The sequence below is a fragment of the Triturus cristatus genome, chromosome 7 (genome assembly GCF_964204655.1).
Source record: "Triturus cristatus chromosome 7, aTriCri1.1, whole genome shotgun sequence".
NCBI lineage: Eukaryota > Metazoa > Chordata > Amphibia > Caudata > Salamandridae > Triturus > Triturus cristatus.
The window spans coordinates 1,623,408,684-1,623,429,396 of record NC_140590.1 but is presented as its reverse complement, the minus strand read 5'-3'; the positions used below and the strand labels follow the sequence as shown (position 1 = coordinate 1,623,429,396).

At 47.4% G+C, this 20,713-nt stretch overlaps 1 protein-coding gene across 1 annotated transcript in view; it reads left to right on the top strand.

Moving 5' to 3' along the window:
• NSFL1C (NSFL1 cofactor) overlaps nt 1-20,713 on the top strand; it is a 113,373-nt gene that overhangs the window by 72,742 nt on the left and 19,918 nt on the right. The window contains 1 exon segment of the mRNA XM_085619585.1: nt 18,166-18,275. Coding sequence (XP_085475711.1) covers nt 18,166-18,275 — 110 coding nt within the window.

Genomic DNA, 20,713 nt, shown 5'->3' with positions numbered 1-20,713 from the left:
ACAAATAGACCGATTTAAAGCCTGGGCCGCACACTGGTCCCTTACGGACGCATGGAGGCTGCATCACCCCCAGACCCGCATTTACTCTTTCCACTCCATTCCTCATAATCTGCGAGTCCGGCTTGACCGATTCTTATGCACTGCAGCGCTTCTCCCGCAGATATGTCACTCGGACTATCTGGGTAGAGTCGTTTCCGACCATGATGCGCACCTTCTCGGTCTCCAATGGCGACCCCCGCACCCTCCTGTCCCCACGTGGCGACTGTCACGGGACTGTCTCACGGACCAGACCTTCACACACGACCACCAACGTAGCATCCAAGACTACTTTACACATAATGCGGGGACCGCGTCGTCAACCCTGGTCGAGTGGGATGGCTTCAAGGTAGTGGCCCGTGGAGAATGCATTCGGTACAGAACCGGGGTGAGACACATCCTGGAGCAAGCCCTAGAGAGGGCGGAGCAGCAACTGGCGGCGGCCACTAAGGCCGCAGATCAATCGGTGGCGACGGTAGCTCAGGTCGCCCACGCCAAATCAGAGTACCAGGTGGCGTGCGTGGACCTCCGCCGTCACAACTTTCGGGCATATGCAACCCGAATGCACAGGGACCGTGACAAGTCGGGCACACTCCTGGCATGGCTTGCTAAGCAAGATACCGAAGTCCGGCGTATTACCGCAATCATGAATCCCCAGGGCACTCTGGTGCAGTCTCAGAACGAGATCCTCCAGGCATTCTATCACCATTACTCGGCAGTCTACACTGTTCCCTCGTCTCTCGATCCCGAGGCCATCGACCACTTCCTAGACCCTCTTCCCCTTCCCCGAATCTCCGCTGTAGACCGGAAGGGGTTGGACGCAACGATAAAAACAACTGAGATTACAAGCGCGGTGCGAGCACTGACCCGCGGCAAGGCCCCTGGCCTGGACGGGCTCCCACTTGAATATTACGCCACTTTTGCCCCACTGTTGACCCCTCGTCTATCAGCAGTATTAGACTCGGCGCTTAGACTCGGCGAACTGCCCGGCTCTATGAGAGCGTCGGTGATTGTGACATTCCTGAAACCCGACCGGGACCCTCAACTCCTAGCCTCCTATCGTCCCATCACACTGCTCACAGCCGACTGCAAAATTCTAGGAAAAATTTTGGCGGACAGATACTCACAAATCATATGCCCGTTAGTACACCCGGACCAATGCGATTTTGTTCCAGGAAGGAATACCTCTCATAATATCCGGCGCCACCTGGACCACACTCAAGCCACTCCCCTCTAGACCCACTGTAAGGAATGCCAGATCTTGGGCGCGGCTACCTGTCGATGCTTGGGCAAGTAGACTAGCGATTGACCAGCCCTCCTACAATGAGGACCTATGTTTGGCCAATCAGGAATATGAAGACTGGATCGCACAATCCCTTGAAGCCACTCTCCCCTTGGGTAAAATCACGTTGAAACGTTCTCAAAAAACGGCCCCCTGGTATTCAGAGGCGCTTAGGGAAAAGAAACGCCACTGCAGGAAAATAGAAAGACGGTGGCGTTTAGACTACTCTTTGGAGGAAAAAGCCCGATACAGAGAGGCAATTAAAATCTATAAAACTGAGGTTAAATCTGCCCAATCTGTATACTTTTCTGATAAAATCATACAAGCCAAGTCCAAGCCTAAGGAAATTTTTCAAATATTGAAAAATCTTACTAAACTTCCCTCTTCTAGCATGCATCAGGACATAACAGCCCACTGCAATGACTTGGCAGAATTTTTCCACCAGAAAGTTAATAAAATCTATTCATCTTTCCCCTCTATAGCAATGGTTCCCATAGCTCAGGGCCAGACAAATTTTGGGGATACTCCATCTCAATCCTTGATAACATTGAATCACTTTCCTCCACTAGACCCTGAATCTTTGGATTCTATAGCCCGCAAGGTAAAATCTGGAGGTGCTGGATCACACGGAGACCCAGAAGTCATGATGTTGGTATCTCAGGCTATCCTACCGACCATCATGGACCTCCTGAATGCCTCCATCATCTCTGGTACTGTTCCTCCTGCCTGGAAGCGGGCCATGGTTCGGGCTCTGCTAAAAAAAACTAATCTGGACCCCACTGATTTCAGTAACTACCGGCCGATTTCTCTACTTCCATGGGTGAGCAAAATTCTCGAGAGATACATCAACCTCCATCTGGTGAATTTTCTCGAACAACCAGCTGTTAGACGCCACCCAGACGGGTTTCAGACCCAGACATGGAACAGAGACTGCCCTACTGGCAGTCACTGAGAAAACCAGAAAAATCTTAGATCAAGGGGGATCAGTGGCAGTAATCCTCCTTGATCTAAATGCGGCATTCGATACGGTCAGCCACGACATCCTGCTGAGCCGCCTCTCGAGTGTCGGAATAGTTGATGGAGCATGGCTATGGCTCAAATCCTTTTTGAGTGACAGATCCTTCCAAGTTTTTGATGGAGATACAGTATCCACGAGCAGACCTTTGAGGTGTGGAGTCCCACAGGGCTCCTCCTTAAGCCCCGCGCTTTTTAACATCTACATGAGACCACTGGCTGAGGTTGTCCGTCCGTTTGGGGTTAAAATAATTTCTTACGCGGACGACACCCAGCTAGTGGTCTCCTTGGCGCAGGAGGCTGGTCTGTCATCTTCAGGTGGGCTAATAAAATGCTTAGAGGAGGTAAAGGGATGGATGACTTCCTCTTTCCTTAAGCTCAATGGGGACAAAACTGAGCTGATGCTCCTGGGTCCCACAAATCCCACCTTTTTCAACTCCTTGTGGCCCCCTTGTTTAGGTGCTCCCCCTATACCCAAGGATAATATTAAGAGCCTTGGGGTTTGGCTTGATAAAACCCTCTCATTTAACACCCAGGCTACTAAACTCTCGGCTACCTGCTTTGGACTTCTTAGGATGTTGAAGAAAGTCCTCCCTCTTCTACCTGTGGAGGCAAAGCAGGTGGCCATTCAAGGCTTGATTCAGTCCCGTTTAGACTTCAACAATGTCCTTTATCTCGGTGCCCCGGAATACACTTTGCGCAAACTACAGATAGTTCAGAATTGTGCGGCTCGCACACTGCTCCAGCTGCCGCGCAGACAGTCAGCCAAACCTGGACTGAGCAGGCTGCATTGGTTACCAGTGCGACAAAGAATCACCTTTAAGGCCATGTGTATTTCTCACCAGGCCTTTTGGGACACAGGACCGATGATTGTCCGGGACCTAGTAAAACAGTACCGACCCAGCAGAAACCTCCGCTCTAGCCAGGCATGTATGGCCATAGTCCCCAGAATAAAAAAGGTAAGAGCTGGCGGCAGGACGTTCGCCTACAATGCCGCCAAGACATGGAATTCACTTCCTCTTCATCTTGGGTCCAACTCCAACCTCTCCTCTTTTCGAAAACAGTTGAAGACTTTTTTGTTTAATGCCCCTCATTAACTTCCCGCTATTTTTTCCTCTGGCAAGCAACTCACTCTGGCATCTAGCGCTTGGACGCCTCTGGGCAGCAACCGCGCTATATAAATTTACTTTTCATTTCATTCTCTTTCACATTCAGGATCAGATTGGTGACCGATTTCCTCACGCGGCGTGTCTGATCTTGGACATTGAAAAGCCGTTCGTCACTCTAACGTGGCAATTCCTCTTTGCAGTCCTGGGACGGGCAGGCCTCGGCCCCACACTCATAGCCTACACTCGCCTACTCTACACCAATCTTACGTCCCGGGTCCGCCTCGGTCGCTATATCTCCCCGGAATTCGCAATACATAGGGGCACGCGACAAGGGTGCCCCCTCTCGCCCCTATTATTGGCACGCGCGGTAGGACCCTTGGCCATCTGGCTCCGTAGGGACGGGCAAGCCTGGGGTATCCCACTAGCGGACGTTACGCACTGCGTATCCATGTATGCGGACGATCTTCTCATTTATATACGGGATGTGACAGCGGATCTCACCATGCTCGAGACCGCCCTGGCGGAGTTCGCGGAGGCCTCGGGGTTGAAGGTGAACTGGGACAAGTCAATGGTCTACCCCCTCCACCCGGACGCCGCCTCCCGGGAGGTCTGGATCGGTGATCGGAAACTGCATTGGGCGACAGAGGGTCCCCGATACCTCGGGATCCGATTATATCATACCCCAGTCGACATTTTTGAGGGTAACCATCGGAGGGCACTAGCAGGGATACGACCCTCCATTGGGTTCTGGCGGAGCCTACCGTTGGCCCCGATTGGCCGGGTAGCCCTGGCAAAGATGATACTGGTCCCGCGGCTTTTGTACTATTTCACCAATCTCCCGGTGATCCCACTCCGTTTCTTTTTCAAAGACTTAGATACACTCCTCAGCTCTCTAATATAGGGGCAGGGACGGCACAGAATCGCGCTGGCCAAGCTAAAACTGCCCACGACGCAGGGGGGGCTCGGGGCGCCCTCATTCGAAGCCTACTTCCTGGCGTCGCAGCTCCAGTGGCTCTCATACTGGACGGCGGAGCGATACACACTTGAGACATGCACTGCCACGGAATGTGTGCCCATGCCCGAATTGCGTCGCCTGTTTCTGCCGGGCTCCCGCCCCACGCAAACCTACCCCCTGCAGGTAGACATCGCCCAGAAATGTGTTCACCGTGTATACCGCATGGCACCGCGCTGCCCTTCATACACGCCATTACTACCACTAGTCGGCTGGCCCAGAAATGACGGATTTTTCACACCCGCCATGCTTCGGGAATGGACGGCGAGGGACATTGTCGAAGCAGAAATGTTGTTTGACGAGGGACAGCTCCGGCCGTACCGGCAGCTCATGGCGGTCTACGATTTGCCCCCAGGCCAGTTCCTGCTTCACCATCAACTCCTCACCCACTTTCGACCATATTCTGATCTCACACGGGTGGTGCCTCCCACACACCCAGTCCTCCACACAATCTTACGAATGGGACGGGGTCGGCACCTTATTACATGGTTGTATAAATCAAGCAGGGACCTGACACCCCCCACTACTGGTGCCTCTCCGAGCCCTATGGGAGGAGGAAACAGGACGACCATTTCATGACCGCGAATGGGACAGGGCGATAGAATTCCCCCCAAAAAATATCCAGGAATGCCCGCTTTAAGAATATACAGTTTCACATCCTACATAGGGCCTACTTGATGCCAGCGCGCCTTCAACGTTTTTATCCCGACACTACCTTCCTTTGCCCTCGTTGTCAAGCGGGGGATGCTGCCTTTTTTCACATGTTCTGGACCTGTCCGGGCATTCAGAACTACTGGTCATCTATCCACTGAACACTCAGAGATCTTACTGGGCTGACCCATTTGACTACCTGGGAGGGATGTGCGCTGGGTATACTGGGGCGGAGGAAGCGACACAAAGTCCCGATGCGCTTAGTCTTCCTAGCCCACCTACTGGCCAAACGCTGTATAGCCATGCACTGGCAGTCCCCTACAGGTCCTCCACTTGCGGCTTGGGTAGGGGCAGTTCTTAAATGGGCTGCAGCTGAGGAGGACGCAATACGGGAGGAGGAGGCCAAAGGTACCCGTAAAACCCCAATCTCTCTAGAACGGGCGCTCCTACTACACCAATTCAGACAATCTCAGACCCCGGATGACCCGGTAGCCGACATGCATACCCCCAACACCGCACCGCCTCACGCGGTCCGGGTCCCCACGACGGGGGAACGCCCCCCCCCCCCCCATGTCCCCCCACACCACCTTCGGGCCAGCTGGGTTTCCCCCTGCTCACCTGATGCACCCAACGGTTCTTCGTCCCTGATGGTGCACACGCCCCTTCCCCCCTAGGTGGGAGGCAGCTATACTGTCGAATGGGCAATGGCAGACTTGGGACATAGCCTTGGCCCCGTCCTTTAGAACTTCATGGCACTTCCCAGTTTGGTTCTCCTCCCCAGTTTTCTTTACGGGCAAAGATCTGCTACAGTACAGACCACATCTACACGGAATAAGACACATACGTACTTTTTATATTGATAATGGTCTATTTTGCTACTCATGTAACATACTCATTTCCACGGAATGTGATGTATGTATGCTTATATTTCTAAATGCCAATAAAAAGAACTTTAAAAAAAAAAAAAAATCTATTCCGGGTGTCACGCTAAGTTTCAGCGCACCGACTTGCATGAAGTGTGCAACCTGTGTCTATCCCCGAAACACAACAAACAAGACTGCGATGCGTGCCGATCTTTTCGAGCTAAGAAGACGCTCCGTGATCTTCAGGCTCGACATCACGAAATGCATCAGCAAAGCGGCTTCGCAACGGATATCTTTGGAGACGACTCCGACCGTGAAGAATCCTACGCGCAAGATGCCGATGCAGAGGAGGAACACATTTCCGTGTCCGAAGCCGACTCCGACACGGAAGACCAAGTAACACCGGATCAACGTACAATGAGTACTGATACTCCCTTCCCCTATCACTTACTGAGAAAAGGTCTGGTCCTTCCTCTGCCTTCGGGCCAATGTCGGCACGGAGAAAAAGTTTTGGACGCCCTGCCTGCCGGCCCGACACCTAAACATAAACCAAAGCCTGGATCGAGTCTGCCCCATTTGGACACCAAACCGAAACCTTCCACATCGAAAAGCAAACATGTTGTAGTGACTATCCCTTCGTTACCAAAATTAACCTTCGGAGCCGAAACCTTCGCCGAAAAATCTGGCTCCCAAAGAAAAAAACACCTCCTCTTCCCTCCAAAGCGCCTTGTTTCGACGTTCTGCCGAAACAAAAGGAACTGGTTATTAATCCAGATACTGAGCATATTAATGCAAAATTACCAGACAAAAGGAAACCAGATTTACAACAGGACTACCACATTCCTCTAAAACGCACAAATGTGGGTACTAACTCTTCTCCTCCTATTACACCTCCTTCACCCATTGACCCAAATGTAATCATTGCACCCACAAATTCCCCACAACCACAGTCACCTGATCCACAAGATGACGGGGATGGGGATGAAGATAGACCACAGGACATTGTTCCTGATCTCTGGGAAGATTATAATACAGATCCCAACACTGATACTGATCCGGATCTATCCCCCTCCAGACCCTCCCCACCTGATAACATAGGGTACATAGAGCTACCCAATAGGGCTGCTCGGTACCATGGGGTAGAACTACATAAGGAGACCCTTGAAGAGGATTTTCTCTTCGAGACCTGGAGTTCCTCTCAAAGAGAAACACGAACACTGCCAATGCTCAAGGGAATGCTTAAGCACGCAGATGAGATTTTTAAAGACCCTGTGCGTGCCATGATTGTCACACCCAGAATAGATAATAAATACAAACCAGCTCCTACTGACCCCACCTACATCAAGGGTCAAGTCCCATTAGACTCCCTGGTAGTCTCTAACGCTCGCAAAAGAGCAAACTCGCAGACCACAGGAGATGCCCATCCTCCTGATAAGGAGTCTAAACTGATAGATGCCTCTGGCAAGAGAGTAGCGGCGCAAGTGGCAAATCACTGGCGAATTGAAGAGCACACAAGCTCTTCTAGCTCCCTAGGCCAGAGCTCATTATGATGAACTAGAAAGATTCATTCAGTTTTTACCTAATGAACATAAAACTAAAGCTACTGATCTAATTCAAGAGGGGAAATTAATTTCCAATACATTTATTAGGTGCGCTTTAGATGCAGCTGACAACGCAGTTTGCGCAGTCATGGCTAGCGTTTTGCTACGCTGACACGATTGACTCACAATTTCTGGGTTTAAGCCGAAGGTCCAAGCCTCTATTCTAAATCAGCCTTCGGTCCCACAGTAGACACGTCTTTAGAAAATATGAAGAAGGATACAGATATCGCTAAATCCATTGGGGCTTTGCAGCTCCCTTCCAATCGGGGTTCCTTTCATTGCTCCTTTTACGGGGGGGGGCTCCAAGAACACATCATCAGAAAATCCCTCCTCATCTTATAAAGGCAATAATCAATCGCCCTTGTCAAGAGGTTACTTTAGAGGAGGATTTAGAGGGAATAACGGCAAGGGAAGAGATAAAGGCAACTCAACACGCACTTCCCCTGCAAACAACAAACAGTGACTTTCTTCTCTACCCCCCAATCATTCCAATCCTGTCGGGGGATGTCTCTCCCAATTTCTACCCATCTGGAATACAATCACCTTAGACAGATGGGTTGTACAAATAATCCAATATGGTTATTGCCTGGACACTCCCCCAAACATAACTCCAAGATCACACACAATGTCACAAGAACATTTCAACCTTCTCAAACAAGAAGTTCTCGCTCTATTGGAAAAAGGAGCTAAAGAGCCAGTCCTATTACAATATCAAGGGGCTGGCATATACTCCTATACTTCCTAATTCCCAAAAAGGACGGCTCTCTCAGGCCTATACTAGACCTCTGAGATCTAAATCTATACATCCAGTCAGATCACTTTCACATGGTGACACTCCAACAAGTGCTCCTGCTCCTTCAGCAAGGCTACTTTCTGTCCACTTTAGAAATAAAGGATGCCTACTTCCATATTCCAATACACCCTGCTCATCGCAAATACCTCCGGTTTGTTGTAGCGGGACAACATTACCCATTCGGAATCACCACTGCTCCCAGAGTTTTCACCAAATGCCTGGCAGTAGTCGCAGCTCATCTACGAAGACAACACATTCACGTCTTTCCATACTTAGACAATTGGCTCATAAAAGCCAGCTCACAAGCTAACTGTCTACAACACACTTACAAAACAGTGCAGCTGCTCCACAATCTTGGATTCACAGAAAATCTGTCCAAGTCCCATCTCCAGCCCTCCAATACGCAAACGTACTTGGGAGCCACTCTCGATACAAAAAAAGCTCTGGCCTGTCCCAATCCGGCCTGAATCCGCAACATTCAAACTCTAGTTTCCCAGTTCCAGCCTCAACACTTATTGCCAGCTCGGGTATTCATGCAGTTACTGGGAATGATGGCGTCTTGCATCATAATAGTCCCCTATGCAAGACTTAAAATGCGTCCCCTTCAGGAATGCTTAACACGTCAGTGGAGTCAGTCTCAGTTATCAGATCTAGTGTTGGACCACGGCCGCACTCATCGCTCTCTGCAGTGGTGGAATCCACAAAACCTTTCCAAAGAGCGGCCCTTAATCAACCCGGTTCCACAGACAGTGCTAACAGCAGACCCATCGCTCACTGGTTGGGGAGCTCATCTCCAAACTCGCACAATTAAGGGCATGTGGAGTCTGCAGCAAAAACAGCTTCACATAAATCATCTAGAGCTTCTAGCAGTATTTCTAGTGCTCAAAGCCTTTCATCTTCACCTTGTAGGCAAAGCTGTCCTGATACGTACAGACAACATGACCGCCATGTATATAGAGAAACCAGGGGGACCCACACTCCAGCTGTCACAACTTGCACAGACTATCTGGAGGTGGGCCATACGTCACAAAATATATCTCCTCGAAGAACACCTTCCAGGAGTAGACAATCAGATTGTGGACCTGCTCAGCAGACAAAGACAACAGATTCACGAATGGGAACTCCACCCTCAAGTTCTCCTCCTGTTCTTTCAGATGTGGGGCTTCCCAGACATAGATTTGTTCACTGCACACCAAAACTCAAAATGCCTAAGCTTCACCTCCAGGTATCCACATCAATTGTCCAGGGGCAATGCACTATGGATGAACTGGTCCAGGATATTTGCCTACGCTTTTCCGCCTCTCCCACTCATTCCACTAGTGGTTCGGAAGCTCAGGCAAACGTCCCTCACACTAATCCTAGTAGCTTCCACATGGACCCGTCAACCTTGGTTTACCACCCTGTTGGAGCTCTCAGTCAAAAACTACATCTCACATCCAATCTCCTCTCATAGAGCCGTGGAGAGATAAGACCCCCAGATCCCAGTCATCTCAACCTTGCAATCTGGCACCTGAAGTCATAGTTTGGCTACCTCAATCTTCCGCCAGACTGCAAGAACATTATTAAAGAGGCTAGACTTCTTACTACAAGGGCTTGCTATGTAGCAAAATAGAAGCGGTTTGTTCTTTATTGTAATAACCAGATCAACCCACTTGATGCTTCAATTCAAAACATAATTTCCTATTTACTGCATTTATAACGTTCAAATTTAGCGTACACATCCATACGCTTACATCTCGCTGCAGTAGCCGCATACCTTCAAAATAGACATCTGTCTCTTTTCAGAGTGCCTGTTATTAAGGCATTAATGGAAGGACTCAGTTATTCCCCCAAGACTTCCACCTTCCCCAGTGTGGAATCTTAATATTGTTCTCACCAGACTAATGGGTCCACCCTTTGAGCCATTGAATAAATGTGAACTGCAATTTCTCGCTTGAAAAGTTGCTTTCCTCATTGCTATCACATCACTGAGGAGAGTGGGTGAGCTTCAGGCACTAACCATAGAAGAATCATTTTTACGAGTACACCAAAACAAAGTGGTTCTTTGAACTAATTGTAAGAAAGTGGCTCTGTATATACTGTTCCCAAATAGGTACAGTGTGTACAGAGTCCACAGTCCTCAGAGGTTTGGCAGAGGCTAAAGTTAGATATAACCTTACTCTCTAAAGTGGTAGCTTGGTCGAGCAGAAGGCCGCATCAGAGGACAGTGTAAAGCACTGAACTCTAGGCCAATGGTTTTGTATAAAAATATATAGTTTTTTTATTTTAGAACCAACAATAGGTATCAAAATATACTTTCTCAGAATGAGATGCTTTAGTTAAATACTTTCAATAGGCAATAGACTTTTGAATGCAATAGTTACAGTTGTTGCAATAGGCAACATAATTTAAACACAATTATAACATTGAGCTCAATGGGAATTTCTAAGTAAATGCAATTAATTACTTTTAGGATTACTTTCCTAACCACAGGACTGGATCCTAGGTTAAGTCCTGGGACGTTTCCTGGAAACAGGTAAGTAAATACGTTTTGGTTACAGGTATGATTTTTAAGGAATATTATTGTATTTTAAAAGTTGACACCTGGAGACTTTTTCCACATAGAATTACCAATGTTATCCTATGGGAGGAAATTCACTTAGCAGGTAGGTAGGGTTATCGTTACTTTTTCTTACTCAGTGTTGGATCCTGGTCACTTACTCAGGGCAAGTGGGGAAGTAGATTAGGATAGATGTTGCACTCCAAGGGGCACTCGGGCGGCTGGGTGCAGGGTGCTTTTGAGCCGTCGGGCGCTCAATGGTTTTCTATGGAGAAGCTACAAGATTAACAAAGGCTGCAAGCTCGGGCCGAAGATTCTTCAGGTGCGACCACCACTTCGAGAGGTAAGTTGGGAAGCTGTAGGTTAGGTAGGCACCCAAGAGCTGGGCACAGGGCGCCGGGTGCAGGGGTGTCTTTTCGCATCTGGAAATCTTACCCTCAGCTGGTCGCTGTTGGGGGGGTCTCGGGTGTTGAGGCTGCAGGCGTCGTCAGGAGCGTCGAGGAGGGTCCTTGGGTGCTGGATTTGGGGTCACAGTTGCCGGGGGGACGTCCTCGTGGTCTTTGTCCACTCCGGCACAGGCCAGGCTTGTCGGGTGCAGAGTGTGCAGGAGTCGCGGTTCCTGGCTGGTGCCTGGGATCTGTTACTTACTATGAGCAGAACCACTGCTCGTGGGAATCCCAGTCTTTGTAGAGTCACAAGGCAGCCAGGTCCTCCGGGGTTTTTGAGGTTGCTGGCCACTGGAGACGCCGGGATTTAGCAGGAGCAGGTTCGAGGGTCGACAGGCCTGTAGGGCTGGGGCCAAGTCAGTTGGTGTCTTCCTCTTGTTAGCAGCTGTACGGCAGGTCTTCTTTCTTCTTGTTCTTCTTGCTTGTTTTGGAATTGGGATCTGAGGAAGGAAGGTTCAGGGTGCCCCTAAATACTAAATTTAGGGGTGTTACAGGTAGTTAAAGGGCAAGGACCAAAGGGTCCCTTCCCTGGGGTGGGTACACCCCCTATCCTGCCACTCTCCTGTGGGAAGGGGGCAGTAGCCTAGTCTTGATTGGGCAGGGCTCCCCATCTTCAAGATGGCGAGAGCCCGGAGATGTGCTTCACCTCTCCTCCCCCACCTGAGGGATGGGGTTGGCAGAGGCTGGCACAACCCCTTTCCTTCCTTGGGGTTTCCCTCCAGTCTTCCCGCCAGAGTGGGGATCAGAACCGGTGAGGGCCAGTTGCTGAGTACAAGTGGCCTGGAGAAGCTCACAAAAGCGGCATGCCTTTGAAGCTTCCCCTGCCCATCCTGGGGGAGGAGACCTAGCACCTCGCCCAGGATGTGCATTGTTGCAGGCCGAGGAGAGCAGATGGCTCTCTACCCAGGGGTCCAGCAACATGTCTGCTGTGTGGCAGCCCCTCAGACAAGACGTGGATTGTAGGTTAGGTTCAGGGGGCAACTCCAAGTTGCCCTCTGTCGTGCATCTTCCATTAAATCCCACACTGGCATCAGTGCGGGTTTAATGTGCTGAGAAGTTTGATACCAAACTTCTCAGTCTTCAGTGTAGCCATCATGGTGCTGTGGAGTTCGTGTTGACGACCTCCCAGCACCATATACTCCTAATGGCAGTACTGCACTTACAGTGCCCAGGAATTAACCTGGGTACTGTAGGGGTACAGGGCTCATGCACCTGTACCCACACCACTGGCCTAGGCCACCCAGCTAGAGGGGTGACTGAGGTATGCCAGGGCAGTGTGTGTTGTGGGCATGGCACACAGGGATGTGGGCCATGTCGACTGTTTTGTTCTGCACCAAGACACTCAGCCTGCAAAGGCAGTGTGTGTGTGTGTCCGGGTACAGGGCCTCTAAGAGTGGCACAATAAGTGCTGCAGCCCTTAGGGGCCTTCTCTGGTCACAAGGCCCTCGATACCTAGGGTACCATTTACCAGGGGCTGACATGTGGCCAGAGATGCCAATTGGGTTTTAGGCTTCATACAGTTTTAGGGAAGGAACATAGGCCCTGGGTACCTGATTGGCAGGAGCCCAGGGCACACCCAAAGTACATCAGCAATGCAGCAAAAAGTGGGTGCATACCATGCCAGAAGGATGGCACTTTCTCACACTAATCCTTTATTTCTACCCAAAGTAATTTCTGCCTTCCATGTCAACAAATCTGTTGCGTTGCCTGTTCTTCCCTCAACCAGATTGTGTGGCAGAACGAGCTCTACACACCTTAAACGTTAAGAGCATTACTCTATTACATAGAAAAGACAAAACCTTTCAGTATGACTAAACAACTCTTTGTTGCTTTTGCTTCACCTCACAAAGGCAGTCCCATTTCAAAATCAAGTATTGCACGGTGGATAGTCAAATGTATTCAGACATGCTATGCAAAAGCAAAAAGAACCTTAACAATTCCCCCTAGAGCGCATTCCACTCGCAAACTAGGGGCTTTAATGGCTTTCCTTAGGAAACATCCCCATAGCTGACCTCTGCAAAGCTGCAACATGGTCTACACCTCACACATTCACAAAACATTATTGTGTAGATGTGTTAGCAAGACAACAAGCTAATTTAGGCCAGGTAGTTCTACGTACACTCTTTCAAACCACCGCAACAGCTACAGGTTAGCCACCGCTTTGGGAGATTACAGCTGTATAGTTTATGCAAAGCAAAACCAAAGGGGATGATGGACGGAGTGTTGAACATTGCAAGCACTCGCTTCCAGTCTACTGATCTGGGTTTAACCCATCATCATTTTTTAGCTCACTCCACCACCCCAGTTTAGACATGGCCATGTACAAATCAGTCTGACCCTGTGCCTCATGGGAACAGTCCAGCCCGAACTGCCAAGCCATGTCTTCCCTGGACCGGAAACAAGCATCCTAGGACCGATTTCTGGCTAATCAGCCGTCACCAGCCAGGCTAGCTTGAATCCAGTGGCAAAGTGAGCAAGGGACCCACGTCTGGGCATACCCTGCCAACTTAGGGCGAACAAAGCAAAACCAAAGGGGATGATGGACGGAGTGTTGAACATTGCAAGCACTCACCCCCAGTCTACTGATCTGGGTTTAATCCATCATTCTTTAGCTCACTCCGCCACCCCAGTTCAGACATGGCCATATAACAAATGATGATGGATTAAACCCAGATCAGTTGACTGGGGGTGAATGCTTACAATGTTCAACACTCCGTCCATCATCCATTGGTTTTGCTTTGTTCGCCCTTAGTTGGCAGGGTATGCCCAGACGTGGGTCCCTTGCTTACTTTGCCACTGGATTCAAGATAGCCTGGCTGATGAGGGTTATGAACCCAAAACCGGTCCCAGGATGCTTGTTTCTAGTCCAGGGAAGACATAGCTTGGCAGTTCGGGCTGGACTGTTCCCATGAGGCACAGGGTCAGACTGATGTGCATATGGCCATGTCTGAACTGGGGTGGCAGAGTGAGCTAAAGAATGATGATGGATTAAACCCAGATCAGTTGACTGGGGGTGAGTGCTTGCAATGTTCAACACTCCGTCCATCATCCCCTTTGGTTTTGCTTTGTATAGTTTATGCAAAGCATGTGATCTACAGCTCACCTGCCTCAAATGGAAAATGCTACTTACCCAGTATGCATCTGTTCTTGGCATGTAGAGCTGTAGAGTCACATCCGCCCACCCGCCTCCCTGGGTACCTATACCTGTTGCATTAAGATCTTACTTAGATACATACAGATGGACATCTCTATTCTGCTACTCTTACTAACTCCATTATCACCCTCTGGGGGAAAACAATCTAACGATGGAGTCGATGCCCATGCGCACTATCACCAAAAGGAGGAGTCACCTACCTCGTGACTGGAAAAGACTTCTTTGAAGAAAAACAAAGTGGAAACATCCAGACCCAACACTAGATGGCAGGCTTTTGCAAAGCATGTGAATCTACAGCTCTACATGCCAAGAACAGATGCATACTGGGTAAGTAGCATTTCCCTTCTAGCAGTAGAGTATGCTCAGACATATGCAGAGTTTTTCGCTTCTTGGCTCTTTCTTGCCTCTCTACCTCCACTCTTGGCCATTTAAGTTCATGGCCATATGCTCCTACCCCACCACCGCTCAGTGTATGTGTGACAGAGTGGTAGACTGCCTTGGGTATGGGTGTAATGAGTTGGTCAAAGGATTGGTCTGCATAGCATGGAGCAGTGAGGAAAGGAGTGTATTTGTCTATTTGTGCTGTTGGTGTCTGTGATGAAATTTTGCAATACGGTTACCTGTACAGCAACTATTTTATGCATGGGTGGAGCTTGGACTGCTGCTGACCATACTGTATGTGTGAAATTAGCATGGAATGTTACTACTGCCCAAACTGTACCCGTTCTGTATGGGTTGATGAAAGTTGCACTGCTGCTGGCCAACCTATACATGTTGCATTTGTGTGTGCACCTCTGTATTATGTGTGCCTGGATCCATCTGTATGCATGAGTCCATCTGTTTGTTTGTCTCTTGTGTTACACTTTAGTGATTGTAGAGCTTTTCATTCTCTCAATAATGTCCTCTAGGCACCAAGCAAACTAACAGGATCAGATACATGTGGGTTTGTGTGCTTCTGAGTAGCTGAATGTGCGCTTGTTTTGATGTGTGTAGGTGAAAGCTAGTATTGTACGTTTATTTATTTATTCATCTGGACTGTCTCCGTGATGCAGTGTCTTGATGCTAAAGGAGCAATAAGCTTAAAGGCGAGTCAAAATACAGCAAATGTTAAATCTAAATTGCAGGGTTTTAAGTTTTCATCAAAAACACAGATTTTCTGTGAATCTAAGATCCAAAGACCGATCTTTCCAGGCTGCTGTAACTGAAAAACGTAAAGGTCTGGCCCCTATCCTGAAATTCCTTACTTGAGGAACCGTAAGATGATCAGCCTTAGGTGGTCTGAGGCACCTGGGAGGTGAATAGTGCTTAAAAAGAGCTCAAATGAAAAGTGGCTATCTTTTATAGTGTGTGTGTGTGTGGCGGTCAAAATTTGAAAACACAAAAAAACTATATTTTGACCTGAAGCAATTGAAGGGATCTCAGTTGAGATGTAATGTGAGATATTTTACTTTCTCCAAAAACAAGCTGAGGCACCAAATGTTGGGTATTAAGAGATAAAAGATTACATAAAATGACATTCATAACAAAAGATATTCCAATCTGGTCCTGAAAATAGCTTGGACCACTGATTTCCTAGAAGAAGCAAGCATGGGAAGATTCTTTCTTAGTATTCAAGAGCAGAGAACATGAAGCGGCGGATTTACATTCTCCTGGAAGCTAAGAGTATCCAGATTCCCACATTCATATCAGTAGTCGTCGGCATTTACTGCAGCTTTGTTGAAACAACAACTATTGTTTACCAGGACATTGTGGGAGCTGTAGAATGGCTGCTTTCAGGGGCATTGTGGAAAGTGACAATGTGCATTCAGTAGAGCATAGTAGATAATGGTGAATGTGTGCGTTACTTTTGCAGTGTTAAAACTTGCTCGGTGTGTGTTTATTGCACCTTTGTGGAAGCCCACGATTGGTCCTTACTGAACCATTCCAGTCGAAGGCACTGGGTGTATTTACTGGAGCATTGTTGGAAATATGCCGCATGTGCTTGCTTGGTACAGTGAAAACGGGGTGAAATGAATCTTGTTTACTGTGCATTGTAGAAAGTCCTCATATTAGGGCCAGTGTGTGCTATGCGTTTGTACAGATGTAGCTTTAATGCACTTTTGACTTTTGAAATTAAGAGCATGTGCTCACACTGGATAGATCACTGTGCAACTTATATGAGCATTCTATACGGCGATAAAAAAAAACAGGGGGAGGTAGAGGTTGAGGTTAGGTTCACCCTCCTTACAGAATGCAGTTCCACAACATCCGGAATACGAGAATAAGAAACCTAACCATAGGGAGAACAGGGATTCCACTGAACATGTATTTAAAACCCTCTTTTCCATTAAGAAAAAATCTTTTCTAAAGTTCCCTCACCCACCAGGGTTGCCCCTAGGTGGCATGCTTCTTCATTTGGGTCTTCTCACTCCGCTGTGGATTGAGGCGTGCTGCGACTTGCGGACTACGTAGGAGCACTTTAGTTTTGAAATTATGCGTGGTGCAGTAATGTGGAGTGGAAAAAAGAAAGTTAAAAATACCTAGCTAGTGAGCTAATGTTTTATTCCTGTTCCTAGTCGGTATGCTTTAAAATTCAGGCGTTAATATTAGGGAAAGACCTAACTAAAATGAGTATGGTGTCCCTAATATTGGGTCGACGTGTTTCGAGCTGTCCCCTACAAGCTCTTCTTCAGGACCACATGAGGACCAGCCCCGTGCGTACCACTCCTAATGAATCTTGTGAATAGGAAACCATGAGGTGCACACCTAATGTGTATACACCAAATACGTAATACATACGGTTGGTTATACATGGACGCGCCGTATCTGTAGGAAATAAAGCAAAAGGAAAATTAAAAATGTCTGCCTACCAGCCAAGCTGGCAGGCCCTAAATACATGCAGCGTCTTATCTTGATCAATGTACTGCTATATAGTGAGTGTACTTATCATGTACTTTATACGATCATCCGTTTTGGAAGAAGTTTTTCACACACGATGTCTTGTGAGAGAACGTGATTATGTACAAATTAAAAACACTTGTGAAAGAAAGGACACCACGTGTCCCATGAGTCGCTGCAAAGAACTGGTAACCCGCATATGTTTTTCCTCCTGTTGGTTAACTTTGCAGCCTTCAAAGATTGTACTAAAGGTCGAATTTTTAAATACAAAAGAATTTCTCTTGCAAAACGTACTCATCTGATCGTATTGATTCTGGTGCCTAAATATATATAAAGATGTGTACTTTTTATAAATTGAGGTGGATTTTCTTATTGAGTCGTGTGTTTCATTTATTGACTAGTGTGTGTATTTGTGAATCTCCTCTCTGATAAGCCTAAGGCTGCTGAACCACACTACCTCTAGAAGAGCACCTTGAGATTGCTCGAGCAAGCCCCTGTTTGCTCATAAGGGAACCCCTGGACTCTTTGCACAATATCTAATTTTGATATATCGTATAAAGAGCCAGCTTCCTACAGGTACTGAAGTATTTCAGTCCATTCCAAACGAAAATGTGGACTTCATGATTTTCGGGTTCACTGGAGTAAAAAAAAAGGATTGTTGAGTCATACAGGGGAATATGGCCAAGATTTTCCATGTTATGCAGAAGACTTTTGTCCCTTTGGCGTCTGGTGGGGCTACACATGGTCTGTATAGGCTGAGAGCAGCTTACTGATTCTTTCTCCTTCAGGTGCACGTGGTCCTGAAGCTGTGGAAGAATGGGTTTAGCCTGGACAGCGGAGAGCTACGGAGCTATCAAGATCCCGCCAACGCACAGTTCCTGGAGTCCATCCGCAGAGGGTATGAGCCACCTAAGGATTGTTTTTCGGGCAGCTAGTTTGGTGTTTACCATAAGAGGGGGTGGGGTGATGCAGTAGAATTCAGTGTAGCTTGTAGCCTTTAAATACCATATGAGTAACTATGGTGATTGTGGGACCGTTGATGATGTTTGTCAGAAGCAGCTTTAGCAGCTTCTAGTCAAACGACACTAAGTTGATTGTATGCAATTTTGAAGAAACAGGACTTTGAATTGCCATCCTTTTTTATCATAGCGGACAAAACAGTAAAGTTTATTTTTTTTATGCTTGTTCACCTTTTGTTCTAGATATACTTTTATATAATGCCCCCTTTGGTAAAAATAATGTACTTTGTCTTTAGGGGAGAGGTCCCCATTTCCACCATTTTCTTTGGTTACTCAGCCTCCGCTGTCACACATTCTCTTCACTTAACTGTTTCCCCCTATTTCCCACCTGCCCAAACCCTCCTTTTTTTCTTGTTTGCACTTTGTCCTGTCTGTCCCCAGACTTCTAATTACCCCTGCTCCATAACCCTTTCTCACTTCAATTCCAATAGCCAGTCTTTAATAATACGAGTGCTAGTTGGGCGACTATACCCATGCTAATCTCCGCACCACTGGAAGTCACTGTTGGAGCCTTAAGTCTTGTGTTCTCTGCATGCTCTTCTTTGTGCAATTGTTTTTGAGTAAGGGTGTTCAGTGCTATGGATTTGTAGCTACTTGTCCCAACTTTGGATAATTTCTAGTGTTGTTATAACTTGGATCTACAGTGCAGGATGCATTCTCTTTATTCACCCAATAAGTAATGAAACGCAGCAATAAATTATCTAGAATAACTGAGGTACAGTAGTTTCAACAGCCACATCCAAAAAGCAAGCTGCAGGCCATTTGCACATCTATCCATGTTGGTTGTATGTGGAAAGATCTACTTCAGAAACATCATGCTGTCAAAATATTGAACCTGGAGTTAAGAATAGTAAATCTTCGCTTACCTGTTACCTTCTCGATTTTTAGGTTCTCTATACTTCTTACACTATATTAAGGTAGCACGATATTCAGGTGTCCTTATTAAGGTGGAGTACCTGAATGTTGCAGTAAAAATTAAGAGGATCAGACATTCTATGCTGTTTGAGAGGTGCTATCCGTGCCATATGCCTTACCTGCTTGTATTCCAACGGTTTCTCCCCCCCCCCCTTTTTTCTTGTCTTGCTGACTTCAATCAATCAGTGTTGCTTTATTAGATTTTGTAATAAAATCGTACAAGTGACATGTGATAAAGGGTCCAACATGATTATACATAAAAATACAACAAAATTACATAATGTACAAGTATAAAAATCATCAAGAGCCAGTTATCCCCAGGATCAAACTCCATAATGCAGAACTATAAACCCCCCATAAGGAACTTTGACACATTAAAACAGGCTGTGTTTCTAGAAGTTGCAAATATAAAAAGGCATGTATAGCCTGATAAAAATACAAGGAAATAAAAAGCAGTTTTAAGTACTTATGCCAGAGGGTTTTATATAAAGGACAAATCAGAACAATGTGCAAGGTATCACATTTAGAAAACAGATCACACTTTCATATGGCTGGTTCAGAGTATTTAAACCAGAGACCTTCTGGACAGTCCGCTTATGGAACAAACCTATCCTAAAGTAGGTCAACATACGATGCTGGTGAATAGGCATAGCAAAGAGAAGGTATGGTTCTATCCCTGGAACTGTTTGAACCATGGCATTTCGTCTAAATGATGGCTTGGCCAGAGCTGAGGCTTCCCTTTTAACTGTAACTATCTAAAAATGCCTTCCTTATCCAGGCAACATCATATTCAATCATTCCCTGCGGATTTGTAAATAGCTCTGGTCTCCCAAGGCTATCAGATTCACTTTAATATAGACCAGCAAGGGAATATTAGCCATATGATCCAACTGCATACGGTCATGACTGGCTGATCTATTAAGAGTTCATTCTTCCTGGGGCCTTACCGACATCCTTGCTGCACATACAACCCAACTGCAATGACATACACCCCTGGGACAGACAAACACACCCACTCTAGATTAGATAGACCCATGCGCTCCCTGTTGACAGTCACCCTCTACCCTCTTTCCCCCCTAGATAAAAGGAGACAAAGCCAACTGCAAACACAGCCCGTGTGCAGACACAAACCACTACAGACATTCATACCCTGCAAAGACACACATACACCATGCACAGGCCTCCTGTAGACAGACAGCACCTTCCTTGTAGATAGACAGTCTCCCCAAGCAGAGTGATACTACCATGTTAACATGCTTGCACACTCTGCAGAGACTCGCATGCCCTGTGGACACACACTGTGCACAGTTTGAGCAGCTGTTATCTGCACCAGGTCTACCCTCAATAAAACCGACTTCCTAAACAGTAGAATGTGCTGCTTGGATCAGCGGATGACATGACA